Below are 23,300 nucleotides of genomic sequence, written 5' to 3'. Positions count from 1 at the left end.
ACAGAAAATTCAAAATGTTTTAGTAAGAATGCTTTGATTACATATTCAATTTCTGATGTTATTGATAATCTTTACAATCCGATCTAACAAGACAAATACACAACGATCACAGTCAATGACGAACTAAAAAAAAGTGTCATGTGGATAAATCAATAGTCTCGCATTTATATTTTACTAAAATTACATAACCTGCTTCTCTCATCAGTGGTAAGATCAACTCTACTTGTTTTGTCATGATGATTAGAGTTATATAATAGCAAAAGCTGAGACTTTAAAAATATCTCGACAAGTGGCTGTGTAAACGTTTGTGTAAAATAAAGCAGTAGTCTTGTATAAGGGGAGTTTCTGGATCAACCTTATTTTTGTTCGACGACGATGCTAATTTCCATGATATGTCCTGGAGTTAGCCTATCGACTTAGAAATCGATTTGTTGCATCAACAAAAATTGGCTTTCATTTGTTTAGTCTAACGTTGAGGGCTATGGCAAGGTGTTGGTCGTCCTATTACAAAAATAGGGTTTGCTCCAGAAATCCCCTGATAGACGACTACTCTAGATATCACTATAAACTGCCACACTGCAGAGATCGTAGCATTATGACTGGAAAATCGTTAGCGCTGCGTTGAAAATTCAAAACACATGCACTTATTTATTTTTTTGCAATTCGCTGCACGGTACTTCATGTACGTTCGTTCATAAGGGTGTATCTCTAAAATTTCTGAGTATTTATAGAGAAACTTTGATTGAATATTCATATGTGAAAATATATCTTTAAATATCATAACATGAAGAGACACTGCATCAAAACAAGCAAACCTAGTATTATGACTCTATTGCAATGTTTCCGTTTTGGAATAAAGCGGAGTATCGTGATGTATAGCTAGACAAGGGAAATAACTACAAATGTGTTTCCTCTCGAAATTGGCAATATGTTAGACTTACTTCCCTTGAACAATTGCTGTTTTATCTTATTCCGCAGACTGGCCTGTACGACTGGCGAATGAAAAAGAAAATACTAATAATCCAAAGATCAGACATGTAAAGTATCTAGACAATCTGGACTTCTACATCATCCATAGGATGTTATAAACAAAGAAAACATGGATGATACATGTGAACTTAGTCTAACAACTTGGGTCTTGCCGTTGGCTTTAACAGGTATCTTCACTGACTTTTTACAGTGAAAACTAAAATGTTGTTGTTGTTGTTGTTGTTGTTGTAGGGTTTAAAGCCATTTTTCAACACACGATAGGCTATACATGGCGGCCAGTATTAATGGTGGAGGAAGAACCGGGGAAAACCCCCGGTAAGAACCACCAACCCACGAGAAGCTACTGGCAGGCTTTCTCACATACCCACATTGGTGGAATCTGAGATTCGAACGCACGCAGACAGATGTGAGATGGCAGTGATCCGTAACGGAGAGCGCTTTAGACCACTCGGCCACTCGGGGCCCCTGACCATTTAAACTGAAAACAATTTTTTTCCGGTTAGATAATAGATAAGTTTGTTTTATTTAATGTGTCAGCAAAAAAATACAACATTAGACGGGAAACAAATCTAAACGATTTTATTCAAGCTGCTTAAATAGATTTACCGTATATATTAGCTTGTAAGCCGAGTCTTACTGCAAACTGCACAAACCGAGATATGCCACCACCAAAGATGTCAGCAGATCTAAGTCTACGCAGTTTGCTATAATAATCAGTAGAAGAAGTAAAATAAAACCCCTGATCTGCTGACAAGTTTTGCGACATCACGTGGTCTGTGTTGTTTCTAGTTCGAATCTACTTCCAAACGAGCATAGAATGTAAATAATGATCGTTTACTTGATGGTTATACAGACAGATAATTATAGGTTACTTCATTTGTATGGGAAAATACGAACGAGCTTTTGGAATGAATACTGCACGAACCTGTGAGTGCAGTATATCCTTCCGACAAAACGAGTTCATATTTTCCCATACAAATGCAGTAACCTTTTTATTATATGCTCATTTTTTAATTCTACCTAAGGTTTAGTTATATAAACAAAATACATTTCAAGAAACAACGTAAATGAATGAATGCCGTATTCCAAACTAAATACATAAGCGCAGATTTGACATTACAAAATGACATCATTATTAATGCGCACATAGCTCCGCCCAAATAAATTTGAACTTAGTCGCGCGGTCGACATAACTTTCGAAAGAAAATGGCGTGTCTAGTTAAAATTGAAATTTGCAGTCATATTGTGAATGAATGCGCATTGCAACGACTTTTCCATCTGATCTGGAGTGAATATATTTTGGTATTTTGTTTCGATTCGACGAAAGTTTGTGATTTTGGACTGGATTCATCTGTGCAAATTATACATGAAATACATCAGATTGAAGTGGCGCGGAAGAAGCGTGTTTACGTCTGCAAATGTGTTTCTGTTTCTTTCATTGAATGTTTGAAATGATAACGTGGGACAAATATGAAGTCTTTCAATTGCAATTTTCAAAAAAGGCGCTATGGAATTTAATGTGTATTTCATTTTGAGTGCAGTAAGGAGGATGCAATTGCACTTATCATCGAAATTACAGCACACTTTCGAAATGTGTAATCCAGATTGAAAACATATGACATGGCTCATGTAATTCGGATTTGCAGAATTAAGAAAAAACATTTTGAGGAAATTCAGGATGTAAAACTAAGTATATTTTATTTTGCCATTCTTATCACCAGATAAAGAATACAGTATATTCCTTGTCACTTATATGTTATTTGTAAGGACATAATCGTCCGTCTTTCATATAATGTAGCTAGCCTAAATCCGTAACATATTGTCTCAACGCGGAATGTGCCAAAACAGCTGAGGTTTTTTTTTTTTTTTGCAGTCCACGAAACATGTTTTAGTTCATTCAGAAACAAATTTAAATAACCACAACGTAAAGAGCCTCTTACGCGAGTGTATATGATTTGTTTACAAATCAAAAGTGCTGGTGTCTGCGTCATTGTTTGTTTGCAATAGAAAGCAGTTCCTTTATTCACGTGAATGCTATATGTGTATTGTCGCGCGCGTTCAGTATCGGGGAATACTGAACGATTCCGACAATGTAAAGTTAACGGGGAAAAAATGAGCATATAATAAAGACCATTTACATAATATGCTGCATAAAAATATAGACAATGCATTAAAATATATACATAGCATAAAAATATATACAGTGCATAAAATGTATACAAATGGAATTAAAGTACATATTTTCCTAAAATAGATTTAGTTCATAAAACTCTTAAACAGTTTTAACACTGAAATGTTAAAACGATTGAAATAAGAAAGGGAAATATAAGTCCACCCGTTTTATCAACTGGAAAAATAATAAATCTGGAAACATAAGGCAACACTGTTGATAGAAAGAACTATATGTTTTCATTCTTAGTTATATTGAGTTAAAAATGTAAACGCTTAGTAAAAAGTAACGGTAAAGTTCATCTCAATTAAAGTCTCTCTCTCTCTCTCTCTCTCTCTCTCTCTGTAAGAATAAATGAATGGTGTGACACTCTTATACGAATTTCTGTGTAATGCATTTTCGAAAAAGAATTTAATATCAAATATCCTAATATCGCATTATGCAAAATAAATAACAATTGTGCAGCACTGCTTGTCTACCATAATATTAATATGAACATTAATATCAGTCCATTACACACACACACACACACGCACACACACACACACACACACACACACACACACACACACACATATATATATATATATATATATATATATATATATATATATATATATATATATATATATATATATATATATATATATATATATTTATCAGTAAAAGACTAAGACAAAAGATTATAAAAACACAGTAAATAAAGTTTAGACTGTTCTAAAGGAATCAAATTTGAAAACGTAGCTGGGAACGATCCAGGAATGGATGGGGGTGGTGTAAGGAGTACGTAAACACAAAGAGTCATGAGGTAAGCGGTCTGTGGAACCCACATTTTACGCGCTTCCAAGACGTATGTTAACCATGTAAATTTATAGCAAGCTGCTTGAGGAAATGCTCTAGTTGCTTCGCCACGCTAATTTCTTTTTTGAGGGGTGGGGGTGTGTGTGAGCGCTAAGTCCATTTCTGAATAGAACTTTTTGACGCAAAAGAAAAAGTTGTACATATTTAACAAACTAAAAAGGGACGTGTCATCATATTACAAAGCTTTGTAAAAAAAATAATGTCCAAATATAGTTCAGTCATTTGGAAAATAATTGATTCTATGACCACGCTCTATCACACGTAAATTAATAGGCACTGGTACTTGCGGATAGTCGTTTTGTTCGTGGTACAAGCGTCTCAGCAATAAACTCAGTACCGCTTGGTCGAACCTGTGACATCGACCATCTTCGGTTCTATGAATACTGCATGAAAGCTTGCTAGCCGTCCCAGGTGGCGCCATACAGTTTTCATTCAATGCGCATGCGGCCCAAGATCGGACCAACGTTTGCGAGACTTCGTCAAAGTGGTAGGCGCCAAATGTGGCTTCTGTTTCACCAAAATGGCGGAATTTGCATGGATCTTCCCCAAAGTATTTCATAGTTTGTGTATCCATGTGCTGAGCAACCGAAAAAACTTTGTCATACGTAAAAAATAGAATACTATTGGCTTTACAATAAATGAGAGATTCCTCGAGTTTATCTGTAGTCCACCGCACTGAAGAATCCATCCACCATACAAATCCAAATTCCATTAAAAGTTTCTGAAATAAGTTTTAAAACAATAGACCAGAATAAGTGAAAAGGATCAAATGTACTAATAGTTTATAAGAAAACCGTATTTACTTGTGAACATTACGCATACTGTTATTTATAATTTCAAAAAACATTTTATTTGTTCTCCATGATTTACTGACATCAAATCATATCACTTCACTTTGGCAAATGTTTTACAAGCGCTTTTCAATGTTTTAAAATGGCATCTTTTTAGTTTCCTCTGAATTCGAAGGGATATAAAGTCATGCAAATAGTATATATTGCCTGATGCAATTTTTCCATCAATTGAGTCATGAATTAATTCATCAGTGTTTTTTTTTTCTTTCATTCTTCTCCTTGAATTATCTCAAACGTCCTGAAGGCTTTGATAGATTGGCAATTTGAATTTCACACTCAAATGCCATCAACTGTCTAATTCTTTTCTGTATGTGCATGTTCCTTTTTCTGCGAGTTCTTTTTTATTTCGTTACTGATTTTTTCTTCAGTTTAAAATCGATAGAAGAAAGGAAATAGTGAAGTCTAAATCTTTTTATATAGACTCCTAAAAATGGTAGCACTTCCTTTCTCGATATTGTTTACACAATGTGATCAAATTGATATCCTATCTGGTGCTAACAGCTGCCTCGCTAGGTACTCAGCATTAAGAGGTTAGTTTTAGAACTGGTCGGCTGGTGTCAGGATCAAAATTGATATCCTATCTGGTGCTAACAGCTGCTTCGCTAGGCACTCAGCATTAAGAGGTTACTTTTAGAACTGGTCGGCAGGTGTCAGGATCAAAACATATCTTATCTGGTACTAACAGCTACCTCACTAGGCAATCAGCAGTAAGAGGTTAGTCATAGGACTGATCGGCCTGGTGTCAGGATAATGTGACTGGGTGTACATCTTGCTACATGTCTGCAGCATGGTGCCCCAGTGCTAGACATCACTACAAACTGCCACATTGCAGACATCGTAGCGACATGATTGAAAAATTGTTAAAGCTACGTTAAAAATCCAAATCAGACAGTTCTTATCTATTTAGATAAGCGGCTGTCTTTTAGGCACCAATATGATGTCATATTATGTAGATATTAAGATTCATAAAAAATATCTCATCTTTTAAATGTTTGAAAGGGATACATGTCTTTCAGAACATATCGTTACTAAACATCTCTCCCTAGCAGGAAATTTAACGCTTTCTCTGACAGGCAACACAGAGGTCAGATTTATCACTTACCATAATAATAATTGGTTTCCATGCGTAAGTTTTTAATTGTCGTACGTGACTTGGGAACTCTTCAAATGGAAACTTCCTCACTTCACACTTGCAGTACTTCTTCAGCTGAAATTCGATCGAAGAGTAGCTTTACACAGAATTATTAATGGAATCCTTAATTTTGCTAAGTGCTATACTTAACGCACAAAATAAAATGTTTAAATTGTAATCATTCTTTACCGTTTCTTTTATTTCCACATTATGAAATTGATATGTATTAAACTGAAGTTTACGCCGCACCTCGAGTCCTAAAGAAGTGATATATTTCTGAATTTGACAATTATATTAAAATCTCTCTCTCTCTCTCTCTCTCTCTCTCTCTCTGAATAAACGATTCAGGCATCCATTGCGTTTGCAAAAGGAGGTGGGAATTCTGTAATTATCGAACCATTAACTTCATTGTGGTCAAAAACATATGTCTCCTTATAGTGGATGATTTTCAAGAGATAAGTGCATTCAATAATAAAATATTTGTAATACTGCCTGATTAGACCACGTTAAATTGGATTGATAAGTACCCTTTTTACTTCAGAATCTTGGAGACCAAGATCATAGTAAATCAACTTCATGTCTTTGTATTTTGGCATTATTATCTCGTGGACTGATTTCAATAGCGCCTGTGTGACATCAAAGAATCCCGAGTTGGCGGCAGTTACAAATACAGGGAAATCCACAGTTGTGTTCGGCTCTTTTTGATAGGCTCCGAGTTTTTCCAAATACGGTTTAGCGTCGCCTATAGAATAATTGGCTATGACAGCTAGATTGTCTTCGAATGAGTTGTGGAACCAAGTGGGACACTCGCTATAACCTGGCCCATGTTTGTCTGGCTGCAGAACTATTCGAGCTGATCCATATTTCGCTACAATGTAGAATTAAGCAATAGAAATTGTTAAGTTCTAGAAACTTTAGAACGTAAACAAGTTTTGTTATGCATGATCGGTAGATGTCTTCACTTGATTTTTAAAAATAGAAATTAGTAATTAAAATTAATATTCTGTGAACTAAATACTGGGAGGGCAAATTATTTCGCTGATAAATGCAAAATGGCAAATAGAATGATCTAGTATCTTTCATTAATACTCCTGTATCAAAAGTAGCCAATAGATAGCAGTGCCATTTAAGCATGTATTGAGATTTGTGTTCAGTCAATCGCGTGCCCTTTTATTTTTGTAACATCTGACCGTCATGTTACGAATTAAACATCACTAATGAATGGCTGATAATGAAACGCAACGTTTAACTCAAGCCCAGCAGTTTTGATGTATCAGCTTGCAGATTGACTGGCACATAAATATGTTATAACGATCCGACTGGTTCCTGGTACTTGCTCTTTTGAAGTCATGCACTTACGTCTCGTTAGCTGTACTCAACCATGGCGATGTTGCTTTAGTACAGACATTTTTCTAGTTAGAAACAAAATGTGTTAAATTTTGTAGTATAATTGTCCATGCACCTAGTTACTGATCATGCATGAATAAGGATAATACACGGCTGGCTATGAGCAAATATTTCAGGAGCACTCCCAAAAGAATCCTCTTGCTCGAATCATTCATACCCGGCCAATACGTGTACACAGAAAATTTTTCCATACAATCTTCTACAAAGCATATTTACAAAATGTTTGAAACTACTGTTTAAACTTGTTCAACGATCTGACATTTTTTCTAAACACCAATATAAGCATAGTTAAGCATGATGAACAGGATAAAGACGAAGTGGGATTGGCTATTTTCTTGTAACCACTTTCTTGTGTTCAATCGGTTATTTGCTAAAATGTCATAATCATTGTCCAGAGGGTTTCACTTTCTAAAATGTGACTGTTCAATACATACACGTATACACATAAATTCTAAAATGTGACTGTTCAATACATACACGTATACACATAAATTCTAAAATGTGACTGTTCAATACATACACGTATACACATAAATTCTAAAATGTGACTGTTCAATACATACACGTATACACATAAATTCTAAAATGTGACTGTTCAATACATACACGTATACACATAAATTCTAAAATGTGACTGTTCAATACATACACGTATACACATAAATTCTAAAATGTGACTGTTCAATACATACACGTATACACATAAATTCTAAAATGTGACTGTTCAATACATACACGTATACACATAAATTCTAAAGTGTGACTGTTCAATACATACACGTATACACATAAATTCTAAAGTGAAAAATCCATTTACTTATCATATAATTTGTACACACCTAAAACCAACACATATATTATAATTTATCTTATATTTTTGCTTTCAATAATCCATTTAGTAGAAACAAAATAGTTGTTACCCGCATAGTGCTAAAGTATGTATGTACGTATGTATGTATGTATGTATGTATGTATGTATGTATGTTTATATTATGTGTGTATATGTGTGTTGTGGGGGATATATATGGAATTTAAAGTTACCTCTCAGTTTAGCATCTACACCCAGCTTGGAGGTACTGATTTTATCCACACCAGCAGGCAGAGCTATTTGTTTTTGAAAGTTTTCCTTATTTTCAAAGTTGTTTTCCCCTTGTACACCTGTGTTGCAAAGAAATACAGAAAATCACTTCAAAATGGAAAGTGTTTATTTAATATGACAAGGGGTCATTATGTTCGATCATTTGCAATCATAGCAACCAGTAACATTAAATAATAGTAACGATGTTGATCATGATGAGGACAATGGCCTTCTTACAGAATAATAAACTAAGTTCTTATTTCGATCCTTCAATGTTCTGAATGTTTGCGCGCGCGCGCGTGTGTGTGTGTTGTGGGAGGGGGACAGTAAGCGATCCAAACGCAGACAATAAAACAAATGAAATAATGCCAAACGATACATTAAGTCCTCGGTTTAAACAGTAAGCATTACGAATGTGTATGTAATTGTGTATTTGGGGTGGGGTGGGTGGCTATAACATTCTCTGTCAAATTAGTATAATAATAATAATAATAATAATAATAGTGATTTTATACCATCCTACGCATGAGAAAATACACCAACGCATACATTTCGAAACATTCAATTGTCTTAGCGATTTTCCGCACACCACCAGCATGTTACCAGTGGTGAGTGGATGTGCATATATTTTGTCCATGTTTTGCCTTCATTTATCTATATAACTAACCCATGCCTCAAACAACTTGATTCAGCTCTTTAACTTCTATAGGACTGTAACACGTCATAGACTTAAACCCTGTCTAACTGTAAAAATTTCCTATAACGCTCAATAACAATGGAATGATTTGTTCTTTGTAACTAAATGTCATGTTCAGGCCCATTTTGCACTTAAGGTAAGCTGAGTCAAGATGTAAACAACGTAGATGCTAATCTGCTATGGCATACTAAACCAGGGTGAATGTTATTTGTTTTACTGATTACTCCTAACAAACTGCACTGGCCCAGATCTGCCGGTGTATTATGCAACGACAAGAACTGGGCCTGTGCATGTATGGTTTCTTCTAATGCAGCATTTTGGCAGGGGTGTGCGTTTTGTATGGACACAGTTATTGAGAAATAAAGCGCATAGAACATAATCGTACATCTGACTATTCAATATGGATCAAATGAAATATTGATCCTGAAACAAAGCTACATATGATTATTTAACAGCTGTACACATAACGGTATGATAAACTATATTTACAGGTGCACTAATTCCCCGTGTTATTTTATCAAGCTGTCTGGATTTTAAAAGGATAGATTCTTGAGTGAGATTACAAAGATAAATAATCATTTATTTAAACCTTGGGTTGACCTTTAGCTTGAATGATTTCATAGCTGGTGTTTCATCTACATATTGTTCAATGCATTGATAAAAAGGAAACACTGTTACATTAAACAGTATGTGATTTCTGGACCTGATGCACAATTGATCCTCGGATAGAATGTATCTGTGTTTTAATGATTAAGAGTTGAATTTCGACGCTTCTGTATATGATTCGGAATGAAAGCAAACGAAAGTTTACTTTTTGCTTCCTAATCAATATGCAATGCATGTACAGACATCCCTTATAAACTCAAGGGGCATCATGTATTTTCTGGCAACATAGTACATGCCATTCGTCAGGGCAATCTTTCGCTAATCTGAGAATGTATTGCCCTTCAAAGCAAGTTGGATAAGGCTGTGTCAGTCACACATACATACATAATTACATACACACATTGACAGCACAGACAATTTAAATGAATTATTGCTTACTGTTGAAATCCTTTCTTTGGTCCGCCCGAACCACGCCAACTTCACGCCCTCTTTCGCGATCAGCAACCTCTGTTAATAGTATATTTTAGTACTCACTGAATGTTAGTATTATTAGAGCAATGTTACAATACTGGTGAAAGTATAAACAATACTATTAGTCTGAAATATTATTATTGTATTCGGACACCCTTCAGTTTGTTTGAACGCTCCAACCCCGTACCGATTTTGAAATGTAAAAAACACTAAGGATATACAAATACATAATACTTTACCATTTCATTCATCAATTAACAAATTTTGCCATGATTGTCACCAAGGGGTTCCAAACATTGTATAGTTTTGGCGTTTCGAATCAAACCGGAGTTTCTTTATTAGGACGGTCGCAATATTTGCATGGGCGAGTCTATGTTTTCACACAACAGATGTGATGTTCTTCATGTCTTTGATAATTTCAAACATTCCGTAAATGTTGCAGCTACATCTCTTTGAACACATTGCACTCTTTTTAGTTTTTCAATTTTCGGTTTAGAGAAATTAAAACTAGACATAGCAAATTTCAATGCATATGACACAGTTTTTAATGAAATGGACTGTTTTAGAAGCCAGAAATGGACAGTGAGCAATGTTCACACGTAGAGCTTCCGTTTGGTTTGAATGCCAATACGTTGACAATGTTATGGACTCTCTCGCAACAATCAGGTTAGAAATTATTAACTGATGAATGAAATGAATAGGTTTAATGCTTTTTTCATATCCTTTATGCTTTTCATTTTTAAAATCGGTTTGAGGTGGGATGGGGTACAAAATAAATTGGAGGGTGTATATACAGTTGATTAATTATAGTGTATTTTATCCTTCACAGTTTTTAATCTAATCTTCAGTGGTTGTATAAGCATAAGTATTCGCTCTTTAGATTGGCATATATATATATATATATATATATATATATATATATATATATATATATATATATATATATATATATATATATATATATATATAAATAGATAGACAAACAGACAGACAGTCATACAGATAGATAGATAGATAGATAGATAGATAGATAGATAGATAAATAGATAGATAGATAGAAAGATAGATAGATAGATAGATAGATTGTTTAACGAGTATACAATCATGCGTTTGGACATAACATCAAAGGTTCGTGCATGCAATAAATCAAAACAAGGCTGAGGCTCAATATTTCTCGACACTGAAAAAAAAACAAAGAGAGAGAGAGAGAGAGCAGAATAAGAAATAATTGTATTAAATGATTATTTATCGATCATTTGGAAACCATAAAGTAGTTTTATAAATATTAAAGATATAGAAGCAAATACAATGTACTCACGAGTTTGCCACATTATATTTTGGAAAATGTACAAACAAACCACGGCAAAAACGACAAAGAGCAGCCATCTCTTCCTTAACTCTGAAAACAAAGACATGTTGGACTCAAAATAACGATTCATCACTCCACCGACAATGAGTAAGGCATTCTTTCTTATCTCCTAATTCGTCAAATACCGATGGGAATGATAGATTTCATTAACTTCATTTAAGTATACATCTATTTATCTACAAGGGTTTTCTTTTATTTAGATGGAACAACGTTGTTTACTTTTCAATAACGGAAGATAAATTGCATCAATACAAAACCAAATATATGATACCTACTGCACGTTAGAGATGGTGTCAAAAGAACGGAACACATAAGTCAATTAGATACACAATGAGTATGGTGAGGATATAAAAATGGAACACGTAAGTCAATTCGACACACACTGAGTATGAAGATGATATTAAAATGAACACACAAGCCTATTCGACACATATTGAGTATGGAGATTGAAAAAATGGAACGCATAATCCTATTCGATGCATGATAAGTATGGAGATGATATAAAAATGGAACATGTACGCGTACGCGATGCACATTAATTATGGAGATGATGGAAAAAATGGAACGCATAATTGTATTCGATGCATAATAAGTGTGGAGATGATATAAAAATAGAATTGTAGGCCTATTCGATGCATAACAAGTATGGAGATGATATAAAAATAGAACATGTAGGCCTATTCGATGCATAACAAGTATGGAGATGATATAAAAATAGAACATGTAGGCCTATTCGATGCATAACAAGTATGGAGATGATATAAAAATAGAACATGTAGGCCTATTCTATACATAATAAGTATGGAGATGATATAAAAATAGAACATGTAGGCCTATTTGATGCATAATAGGTATGGAGATGATATAAAAATAGAACATGTAGGCCTATTCGATGCATAATAAGTATGGAGATGATATAAAAATAGAACATGTAGGCCTATTCGATGCATAATAGGTATGGAGACGATATAAAAATAGAACATGTAGGCCTATTCGATGTATAACAAGTATGGAGACGATATAAAAATAGAACATGTAGGCCTATTCTATACATAAGAAGTATGGAGATGATATAAAAATAGAACTGTAGGCCTATTCGATGCATAATAAGTATGGAGATTATATAAAAATAGCACATGTAGGCCTATTCGATGCATAACAAGTATGGAGATGATATAAAAATAGAACATGTAGGCCTATTCGATGCATAACAAGTATGGAGATGATATAAAAATAGAACATGTAGGCCTATTCTATACATAATAAGTATGGAGATGATATAAAAATAGAACATGTAGGCCTATTCGATACATAATAAGTATGGAGATGATATAAAAATAGAACATGTAGGCCTATTCGATACATAATAAGTATGGAGATGATATAAAAATTGAACATGTAGGCCTATTCGATGCATAATAAGTATGGAGATGATATAAAAATAGAACATGTAGGCCTATTCGATGCATAACAAGTATGGAGATGATATAAAAATAGAACATGTAGGCCTATTCTATACATAATAAGTATGGAGATGATATAAAAATAGAACATGTAGGCCTATTCGATACATAATAAGTATGGAGACGATATAAAAATAGAACATGTAGGCCTATTTGATGCATAATAGGTATGGAGATGATATAAAAATAGAACATGTAGGCCTATTTGATGCATAATAGGTATGGAGATGATATAAAAATAGAACATGTAGGCCTATTTGATGCATAATAGGTATGGAGATGATATAAAAATAGAACATGTAGGCCTATTTGACGCATAATAGGTATGGAGATGATATAAAAATAGAACATGTAGGCCTATTTGATGCATAATAGGTATGGAGACGATATAAAAATAGAACATGTAGGCCTATTCGATACATAACAAGTATGGAGATTATATAAAAATAGAACATGTAGGCCTATTCGATGCATAATAAGTGTGGAGATGATATAAAAATAGAACATGTAGGCCTATTCGATACATAATAAGTATGGAGATGATATAAAAATAGAACTGTAGGCCTATTCTATACATAATAAGTATGGAGATGATATAAAAATAGAACATGTAGGCCTATTTGATGCATAATAGGTATGGAGATTATATAAAAATAGAACATGTAGGCCTATTCGATGCATAATAAGTATGGAGATGATATAAAAATAGAACATGTAGGCCTATTCGATGTATAACAAGTATGGAGACGATATAAAAATAGAACATGTAGGCCTATTCTATACATAAGAAGTATGGAGATGATATAAAAATAGAACTGTAGGCCTATTCGATGCATAATAAGTATGGAGATTATATAAAAATAGCACATGTAGGCCTATTCGATGCATAACAAGTATGGAGATGATATAAAAATAGAACATGTAGGCCTATTCGATGCATAACAAGTATGGAGATGATATAAAAATAGAACATGTAGGCCTATTCTATACATAATAAGTATGGAGATGATATAAAAATAGAACATGTAGGCCTATTCGATACATAATAAGTATGGAGATGATATAAAAATAGAACATGTAGGCCTATTCGATACATAATAAGTATGGAGATGATATAAAAATTGAACATGTAGGCCTATTCGATACATAATAAGTATGGAGATGATATAAAAATAGAACATGTAGGCCTATTCGATGCATAACAAGTATGGAGATGATATAAAAATAGAACATGTAGGCCTATTCTATACATAATAAGTATGGAGATGATATAAAAATAGAACATGTAGGCCTATTCGATACATAATAAGTATGGAGACGATATAAAAATAGAACATGTAGGCCTATTTGATGCATAATAGGTATGGAGATGATATAAAAATAGAACATGTAGGCCTATTTGACGCATAATAGGTATGGAGATGATATAAAAATAGAACATGTAGGCCTATTTGATGCATAATAGGTATGGAGACGATATAAAAATAGAACATGTAGGCCTATTCGATACATAACAAGTATGGAGATTATATAAAAATAGAACATGTAGGCCTATTCGATGCATAATAAGTGTGGAGATGATATAAAAATAGAACATGTAGGCCTATTCGATACATAATAAGTATGGAGATGATATAAAAATAGAACTGTAGGCCTATTCTATACATAATAAGTATGGAGATGATATAAAAATAGAACATGTAGGCCTATTTGATGCATAATAGGTATGGAGATTATATAAAAATAGAACATGTAGGCCTATTCGATGCATAATAAGTATGGAGATGATATAAAAATAGAACATGTAGGCCTATTCTATACATAACAAGTATGGAGATGATATAAAAATGGAACACGTCAGCTTATTTGATACTTAATAAATATTTGCTAATGTTTAAAGTCCTAATGCCGCCATTGCGTACACAAAGTCGTATGTGTCAAATCATCTGAATAATAATGATTTTTTTTTGTGGAATATATTGGTCCATAGCAACGTTGGGTTCCATTAAAACCAGACCATATCTACGTTTCATCACAATATGAGCCATGTAATTTCTCCCTCGAACTGAGGTACCCTGCCATTCTCTACATTTGTACGAATTAATCCGATTTTGATCGGCGATAGCCGTGGATCAACCGATTTCAGTCGAAATAATGACGTCACCGTTGTAAACATAAGAAACTAATACTACGCTATATCGGATTGTCTTAAGACTAAGTTCGCTCTTCAGTGTGTATTTCAGTGCCCCGACTGAACACCAATACTCATCCGAGTCTTATTTTCATCTAATGCATGCTTTTTCGTTTCCGATTCGATTTTAGAAGAAGAAAGAAAGCAGACCTGTATCTTTATTCCTTTTCTAATCAATTTGTGCGAAACGTGTGAATGTCGCTGTTAGATTTGCCACAGACAATATTTTGTCGAATTAATCCCATTACTTGTTTCGGAGTACTCTCGAATAAGATCGGAATAGCGAGCGTTTTCGGTGACTGAATTAACGGCTGACACGTCTTAATTCTAAACTGAAAATTTAAATATCGTTTAAACCTAAGATCGTGATCATTTCAAGGGACGGTTTGTATCAGAGAGCTGCTTTAACAGATCATTTCCTTCCTCCCAAACTTTAGTCAGATTGGAAAAATGGTGAAATGTTTTTATGAAAAGTTTAGGCATTGTGCCATTTAAGAAAATCTGTATACATGCAGAAAATGTTACCAATATTTACTTTACTATCAAATACATAAAGATGAGGACGATAATGGTAATATAGGACAGATAGTAAGACAAGCATGCCTACTCTCATACCAACAAACGCATATATTTACGCACACAAACACGTACGTACGTACGTGCTTACATGAATGCATGCACACACACACACACGCACGCACGCACACACACACACGCACACACGCGCGCGCGCGCACACACACACACACACATACATACATACATACATACATACATACATACATATATACATACATACATACATACATAATTAGTAGAGATACTCGAGCTACAGGTTTTGTTCCTAAGTGAATTGTCCATGATATGGTAGTTTCTACAGGAATGGACTGACCTGGCAACAAAAAAAACAACAACAACAGCAAAAAACATCTTGAATTTGTGTTAAAGTGTACTCCAACGCTTAAGAGCAGTATTACTGTTTCCAGAAAAATGCACGTGAAGGACTCACCCATCGACTTGATCGTTTAACTCGCAATCGTTTTGCGGTTGAATAGTTTTGCAATCATTTTGTGACGTAAACACAATAAAATGCTGGTAATAAATGTTTAGTAGGCCAGGTCTTAAACCCCTTCACTGACAAAATAAAATCGAACACAGCATTGTTCAGAATGAATATGACACCTGATTGGATTTTATCGTCCATTGCTGTTATATTTCCCTCTAGTGACATTCGAGGAATGATTTTCTGGCTCGATTTCGTTTTCTGCGTCAATATATAAAAACGACGTATACTTGTGTAGGCTACTGAACCTTAAAGTTGTTACATCGTCCTAGAGCGCGGGATAATGAGTATGCAAATACAACGTGCACCCTGGCGTCACTGTCAAACACGTAAATTTGTCTACTTAGTTGAGTAAAACTTGAAGATTTGTACTACCTCGTTTTGATCAAAGGTATAATTTATATGCTCAAAGGAAGACTCAGCCAAATTCTTAAATCTGTTTGGCTGATTAATGGGCAAACATCTGATTGGTTACCTTTTAAATAAATGAGCAATCAGCCCCCCCCAAAAAAAAAAAAAAATTGTGAGCTAAGTTTCAGCGTGAGAGTTAACGCATAATGAAATCACACACACACACACACACACTTTAGACAAAGGGCATTACTGTTATCTGAAAGCAGAGAAGATATATGTGTATTCTATGTTTTAACAGGTTATATTGTCTCTCTATCACGAGCTTAACCTAAAACTCGAGAGCATAAGGGTATACATTTAAATCTTCTAATAATACCAACAACAAAAAAATGCGAGCCTTCATATTGTACTTATGCACTTTACCAAAATAAAGCAATTCATCGCTTACCACAAATATAATTTATAAGGATACTTCGTTTTGATTGGAGTGTATTTCCGTTTTTGTTAGAATACGGTCTCTTTTATACCGTAAATAAAGGTGTTCTTTACTTTAAGAAATGTTTTAGTACTTTTCGTCAATTCCACTAGTCCAGACTCATGACACGTATGTTAACATGCGCGGCTTAGGTCTGTATACGGGCAACTCGCAGATCATGTACGTCCGTTATGTACCAGTGTCTGAGTAGTCTGAGACAATGCATTCTTTATTAAGTGACAGGACTATCGAAGAAAGGCAGGGTAGCAGATTACAAACATTTAGTGAATTGCGTACAATATGGCGGATGGGTCGTAATAGTCTAGCGCGACGTTTAATATTTATTTATATTAACCTGGTACACGACCGTCTGATGCGCTCTCCTACTCGCTACAAATACACTCGTTATGTTGGTTAGCTAGATCATTATTTTGTAGTCTTTGTCGGCAGGCTCTACCATATACGACTAATATAAATAAGCACCACTCATCAATTCTTACATTTTGGAACTGTGGACAGTTTTTCTGTCTCCCGAGCAAGCCACGGTCGTGGGTAGCCAAGACTGCCTCGTGCATTCCATGTGTTCGTTAGTCTTCCCTGCCCGCAATCACATTGTTAGGCTGTGGTAAAATCTACGCCCAGCGTAATATTTTATATGTGGGTGGTCCCAAACATTGTGTCAAAGATAAGATAGTCATATATCCGAATCGAATAAGTAAGGCCTTGAATTAAGCTTACATTATTTGCTTTTGAAATTTGGTGAAGATAGTGGACTTGTTTTCATTAAGGGATAATGCAACGTTGGCGTGTATTAATGGTTATCTCAACCAAATGAATGCATTGAATCATATATAAATATGACACATCCTTGTTGTTGTTGTTGTAGTCTAGACTCCAGAGAATGAGGAAGCATCCACTATTGCACAAAGAAACATTCTTAACTATACTTAGTGTTGTAATTGTTCAAAACTATCTTTTTCACGACGGTCAATATAGCCAGGGCTGCTAGGCGTTATTACTTCCTTGTTTGCTTTGTTTTGATTTAACTCTTCGGTGACTTCTCACCAGTCTCGTGTGCACAATAATGACCCGCTTTTTTTACCCCTTACTGGTTGTTTCTGTATACAGTGTGTGAGCGTGGGCACCAGATGGCCAGGTAAAAGTGTATCAAGTCATCACTTGGGATTCAATATCCATTGAAATAAAAATAAAGAAAAATCATGCAACACGATCTCGATTCTGTACGAATTATCGATTGTCTTTTCCTAGTATAGAGCGGAAGTCATACAGTATTGGTGCCATTAGCAAGATGTCATTATGTGACACCATCACACCCTTTGCAAACTAGCCATTACGTGGAGTATTGTTAATTTCGACATACACGCTACAAGAGGCTTTGACGCCCAGTCAGGGTAGGGGAACTCATGTGGTTTGTTCAGGTCTTATCTTTTATCTTGCGTTACAAGTATCTAATTTCGTTGTCCTAGCAATTCTCACAACGAATCCTGGAAAATCTTGGGAATACATTTCAACGTGTTATTTGGCTATAAAACAAAATAAGCATGCTGGAGGGATTTTGTTTCCACTATGAACGACAAATGCCTAATAGGATAAAAACTGATCCAATCACCTAATTAAATGAATTAGCGGTGTTTGATTGGTTGAATTCCAGACATGATGTCATGTCGATATTATCAATTACCGGTTTTCAGTGCAACACAATACCTTGCATGACATTGATTGGATGCTACTGACCTTGTCTGAAATGAAATATTCAGATGGATGCAAGTGAGATTCATGGTTTGATAAGAGAGATATTGCTGAAAATGTACACTTTCATTTTTTTAGTGGTATACCGAGTGTTCAAAATCTAAACCTCTGAATACGATTTTTTAAAAATGAATTTGAACATTTCCCGTTTATATGTACTATTCAAACAAGTATGAAAGTAGTACCACATAACTCTTCCATCACATGCAAAGCGATATTTTATAAAATTGTATAATAGTTGTTTGCCAATATACGGCTGTTTGAAGTGGAATCCATTTCAGACAACATTGGACTTCTTCGACTTTGGAATTATATATATATAATCAATCATATATTCCGGTTTGAGATAAAGGATAAATACGTATACAGTTTGTAATCAGTTATATTGCACAATATGCAAGTCATATTAAATTGAACAGTTCCATTACATAACATGACCATATTCGAACTTTCCGAATGATTGACCAATACTGTCATTGTCCTATTTGATATATATACTCAGTGTATTAAAATTTAATAATGTGCTAAAAATACATGTACCTTTGTTCTTTGAAACTATTTGCCGTTTCTTATACGATATGTATTTCAAAAGTTCTGAATATTAACATGCAGTACCAAAAATTTCTTTATTGGTGAACTGTACATCAGTGCATCATCTCAAAAGTATTCCTTATACACCTCTACACCAGGGATGTCGGGGGGGGGGGGGGTGAGGGGGGAGGGCCGCAGGGGTTCATTTGCCACCCCTCCGAATTTGCATGTGCTGTAAAATTGCTGTAGCCTATATACCAAAATTACCAAGCCCGTCAAGTTGTGCCCCTCCCCCATCAAGTTCTGCCACCACCACCCGAAAAAAGTTGAAAAAACATCTATGTTCTACACACATACTCAGTCTGACTATCCGATTATTAAATGCCATTTTCTATTCACTTTTTGGTATGTCGTTCTTGCAATAAAACACAACAGTTTCACTGGGATGGTAGCTTTGAAATTATATGCCCAATATCGAAACTTCGATAACAAGATTCGTCAAGAAATCACTTGAGTTAAACCAGGTCTGTGTGGAGGATGTAGCGACGGTTGGGTGCTGTTCTCTTACAGGAATCATGAAGTCTGTCACACCGGCGGATTTGTGCGCTGTTGCGTTGTCATGGAGTAGATGGATACGCATGGTACTTGTACACGGACGGGTGGTTTTTTAGTGTCACAAAACCATAGACAGCAGTGTGGAGACATTAAAATATCCAGTGACACTGGAAGAGTTAGACACAAGTAACTGGGCGGCAGGGTCTTTTACATAGGAATACAATGTACACGAAACTCTTTTAACATGTTGTCTACGTCTCAAGAATTGTATTCTTTGCTCGAGTTTGTTTGTTATTGATCCAAATCTTATTATTTTCTCCTTAGCTGGGTTAAAGAAAGGCCCTGTTTTATTACCCGTGAAAATCACATACGTACGTTTCTGGTCATTATTTTTATATTTGGCGAGCAACTGTTTGCCAATTACAACCCGCGTATGTTCTTTGATCAGCCTACATGTTTAACAAAACACTTTTTGAATTTACAAACATTCCTCAATTTACTAAATAAATATAAATGAAGAATTAAGGTCCTAAAATTGAAATATCGTCCACTGTGTATCGAACATCTTCATATATGACCCTTTGACCACGGCAGCTTCCCTACCCCCACCCCCTTCGCCAGTAGTAGACAACGGTCTTCCAGAACATCCGTCATCTTCCATAGATTTAAGAACATATATAAAACGATGAAACCACATCAAAATTGTAGGATATGACAGACAAGTACATCCGCAAACCGTATCTAAGCCTGCCTTGGTATCAGTCAGAGAGAACCCCAAGCATGACCTCCGCTGAGAACAAGCTGGAACTATAGTATGAACATGTCGAGTGAGCGTCTCTTTCAAGTCTGAATACTTCTTCTGTATTTCGTCTGATTAGTAATAGGGATGACGATGCAATCAAATGACCATTTATTTTTCATTGTATTGCATTCTTCCTTATAAAATATATAAATGACTTGTATTTGAAGTGATACATACTATTCTATTTTAAAATCCGTTAATGAATGAAATCTAGTACAAAATCTAGCTTTCCTGAACTATTGTCGGACACTGTTTTTCTGTGTTATCATCCACAGACAGCTTCTATACAATCTTTCTAGAGGGATCATATTTCCTGTTTTAAGTGAGTGAAACGAGTGGAGAAGACGTGTTTAATTTCCGCATCGTCGCATTTCCATTCGGTTCCACGTTTGCATTGATTACATGAACAGTTACAGAGCAAAAGATTTTGAGCATACGAAATGCAGTATTAAAAAGCCCACGGACAACGCATGGACGACACAGACTCATTCCACAGATTTGTCTCAATAAATGCCTTTTCTAATGGTTTCATCGTCTGGTGAAATATTTGTTCTAAAATAGAAGTAATATCAATAGAGTAATTTGTCTACCAACATGTGACTTCAAGTGCTAATACATTGTTACTTTAATTATGATTAGTATTCACTTGGCGAGACTGCTTTGATATTTGAAACGACCACTATACCAGTGCAAACCGCGTTAAATTCAATCTCAATCTAGTTCGCAAATGACAAAAATCCATCCCACATCCGTCGATACATCCCATTATTCCAAATTGAGTAGTCCCTGCGAGTCTCAGTTTGTACGGTGAAATTCGAAACAATGACTCATAATGATGTCACGCACATGGGGGAAGATCGGTGCAAATGTTAAATATGCCCTCAATGGAAATTCAAACCTGAATTTGAAGTATATTATCTTGGACGTTTTACTGTCTTAAACCATATTCCTGGAATGAATTAGTTGTTCGAAGAGAAACATCTCTGCAATTCTAATTTAAATTTTTAAACGAAACATATGAACAAAATATGGTGTTGTTGGTGTCGTTGTTGTGGGTTTAACGCCATTTGTCAGCACATGACCTTGAACGCCTGGAAATAAAGCATTTGGAATGTCTCTGTCTTTATTATATTTTCTTTGGATTATCCAAAAAGAATTATGAATGATGTCCTTTTCCTGTTTACAATAGGTGCAGGTAGTAAGATACAAGGATTTCTAAGTCCTAATAGATATTTGCTGTGGCAGATTGAGATTTGGAAGTGTTCGTATGATACTGGGATGATTTTTATATCAACAATTGCCTAGATGAAGACCTCGAGAAACTGATCTTTAGAATCACGTAATAGTCTTCAGCTGTGCGAGTAGCATTTGCCAAATTTGGTCATCAAGATATGTCTTGACATCACCATGGATGCATTTCTTGAACTCTTCATTGAATGTGAGCTGTCTGAAGCCATCATAATGCTTAACAACCTTCTTGGCTGAGCACCACCTAACAAATAGTTGTTCTTTTTCCCTGCAAATTTGACATGGACTTGTGCAGTTTCTTTACTACAAATGCTAATCACTTTGTCGATATGTCTGCAGTACCAGCTTGGAACCATTCAAGACACAAAAAATGTTTAACCAAACCATAATCAGCACATTGGTGTAACGAAAGTGAAGTGTAGACCCAACGAGCTGTGCCAATAACTACAATAATTAAACCATGTAACAATAAAGTCTCACGTTACCTTGGTTTTTTTAAGTTTTCAGCAATTTTCACAATGTAAAGAGATTATTTATCTATTTCTTTTTCCTGAAAAGAGGGTACTAATTGAATATTTCCAGTAATATCAACGAATGAAGCTATACTTATTTTAATTCTATAGTACATCTCTCTCTCTCTCTCTCTCTTGTCTCTTTGTATCTGTCTCTTTTGTTTGTTCTTTCTGAATTTCCATTCCCATAATTTTCTCTTCTGAAGTTGAAGCATTGTTAATTCTAATTCCATCGGACTTTAAACACTAATTCCTTTAATTTCAAATCAAAATCAGAGACAAATTACCAGCCAAACACATAGCACTATCATCCGAAATCACATTTCTCACTAAATAAGGAATACAAATATGTTTTATACTTTGTTAAAGACGCGTTTGATTCAGAAAGATAATAATGTATGGTTAGATAAAGCAACTCGTCCTATAACCTCCTGGGTAGGACGTGAAACATTGTGAATGCTTGATGAATTCACCAAAGATTTTTCAAATGTGCGACATTAAAATATTTACCATAGACAATCGAAATTCCGAAACAGATTCAACTAAAAATTTAAAGGCTCTGAAATTAGTTAAGGAAATTTAGATCCGCATGAGTCTCCAATTTCTGTTACGGTTCGCGATCTAAAAATATGTAACATAAAAGAATTAAAACCAACATCTTATGTAAAATTCAACAAACAATTTAGTTATTTGAGTTGAAAAGA

At 34.8% G+C, this 23,300-nt stretch overlaps 1 protein-coding gene across 5 annotated transcripts in view; it reads right to left on the bottom strand.

Moving 5' to 3' along the window:
- Positions 1–1,552: 1,552 nt before the first annotated feature.
- Positions 1,553–23,300, bottom strand: part of LOC149793769 (uncharacterized) — an 88,803-nt gene continuing 67,055 nt past the window's right edge. For all 5 annotated transcript variants that reach the window (XM_089967761.1, XM_089967757.1, XM_089967758.1 and 2 more), the window contains 6 exons: positions 11,582–11,662; positions 10,231–10,299; positions 8,453–8,569; positions 6,532–6,872; positions 5,975–6,079; positions 1,553–4,742 (listed from right to left, as the gene is read on the bottom strand). In XM_089967761.1, the coding sequence (XP_089823887.1) occupies positions 4,236–4,742; positions 5,975–6,079; positions 6,532–6,872; positions 8,453–8,569; positions 10,231–10,299; positions 11,582–11,594 (1,152 nt within the window). In that variant the 5' untranslated portion in view covers positions 11,595–11,662 and the 3' untranslated portion in view covers positions 1,553–4,235. The remainder of the gene's footprint in view (positions 4,743–5,974; positions 6,080–6,531; positions 6,873–8,452; positions 8,570–10,230; positions 10,300–11,581; positions 11,663–23,300) is intronic.

This window comes from Sinohyriopsis cumingii, chromosome 8 (assembly GCF_028554795.1).
Source record: "Sinohyriopsis cumingii isolate HCF-2022 chromosome 8, ASM2855479v2, whole genome shotgun sequence".
NCBI classification, from domain to species: Eukaryota; Metazoa; Mollusca; class Bivalvia; order Unionida; family Unionidae; genus Sinohyriopsis; species Sinohyriopsis cumingii.
This window is presented reverse-complemented; position numbering and strand designations above follow the sequence as displayed.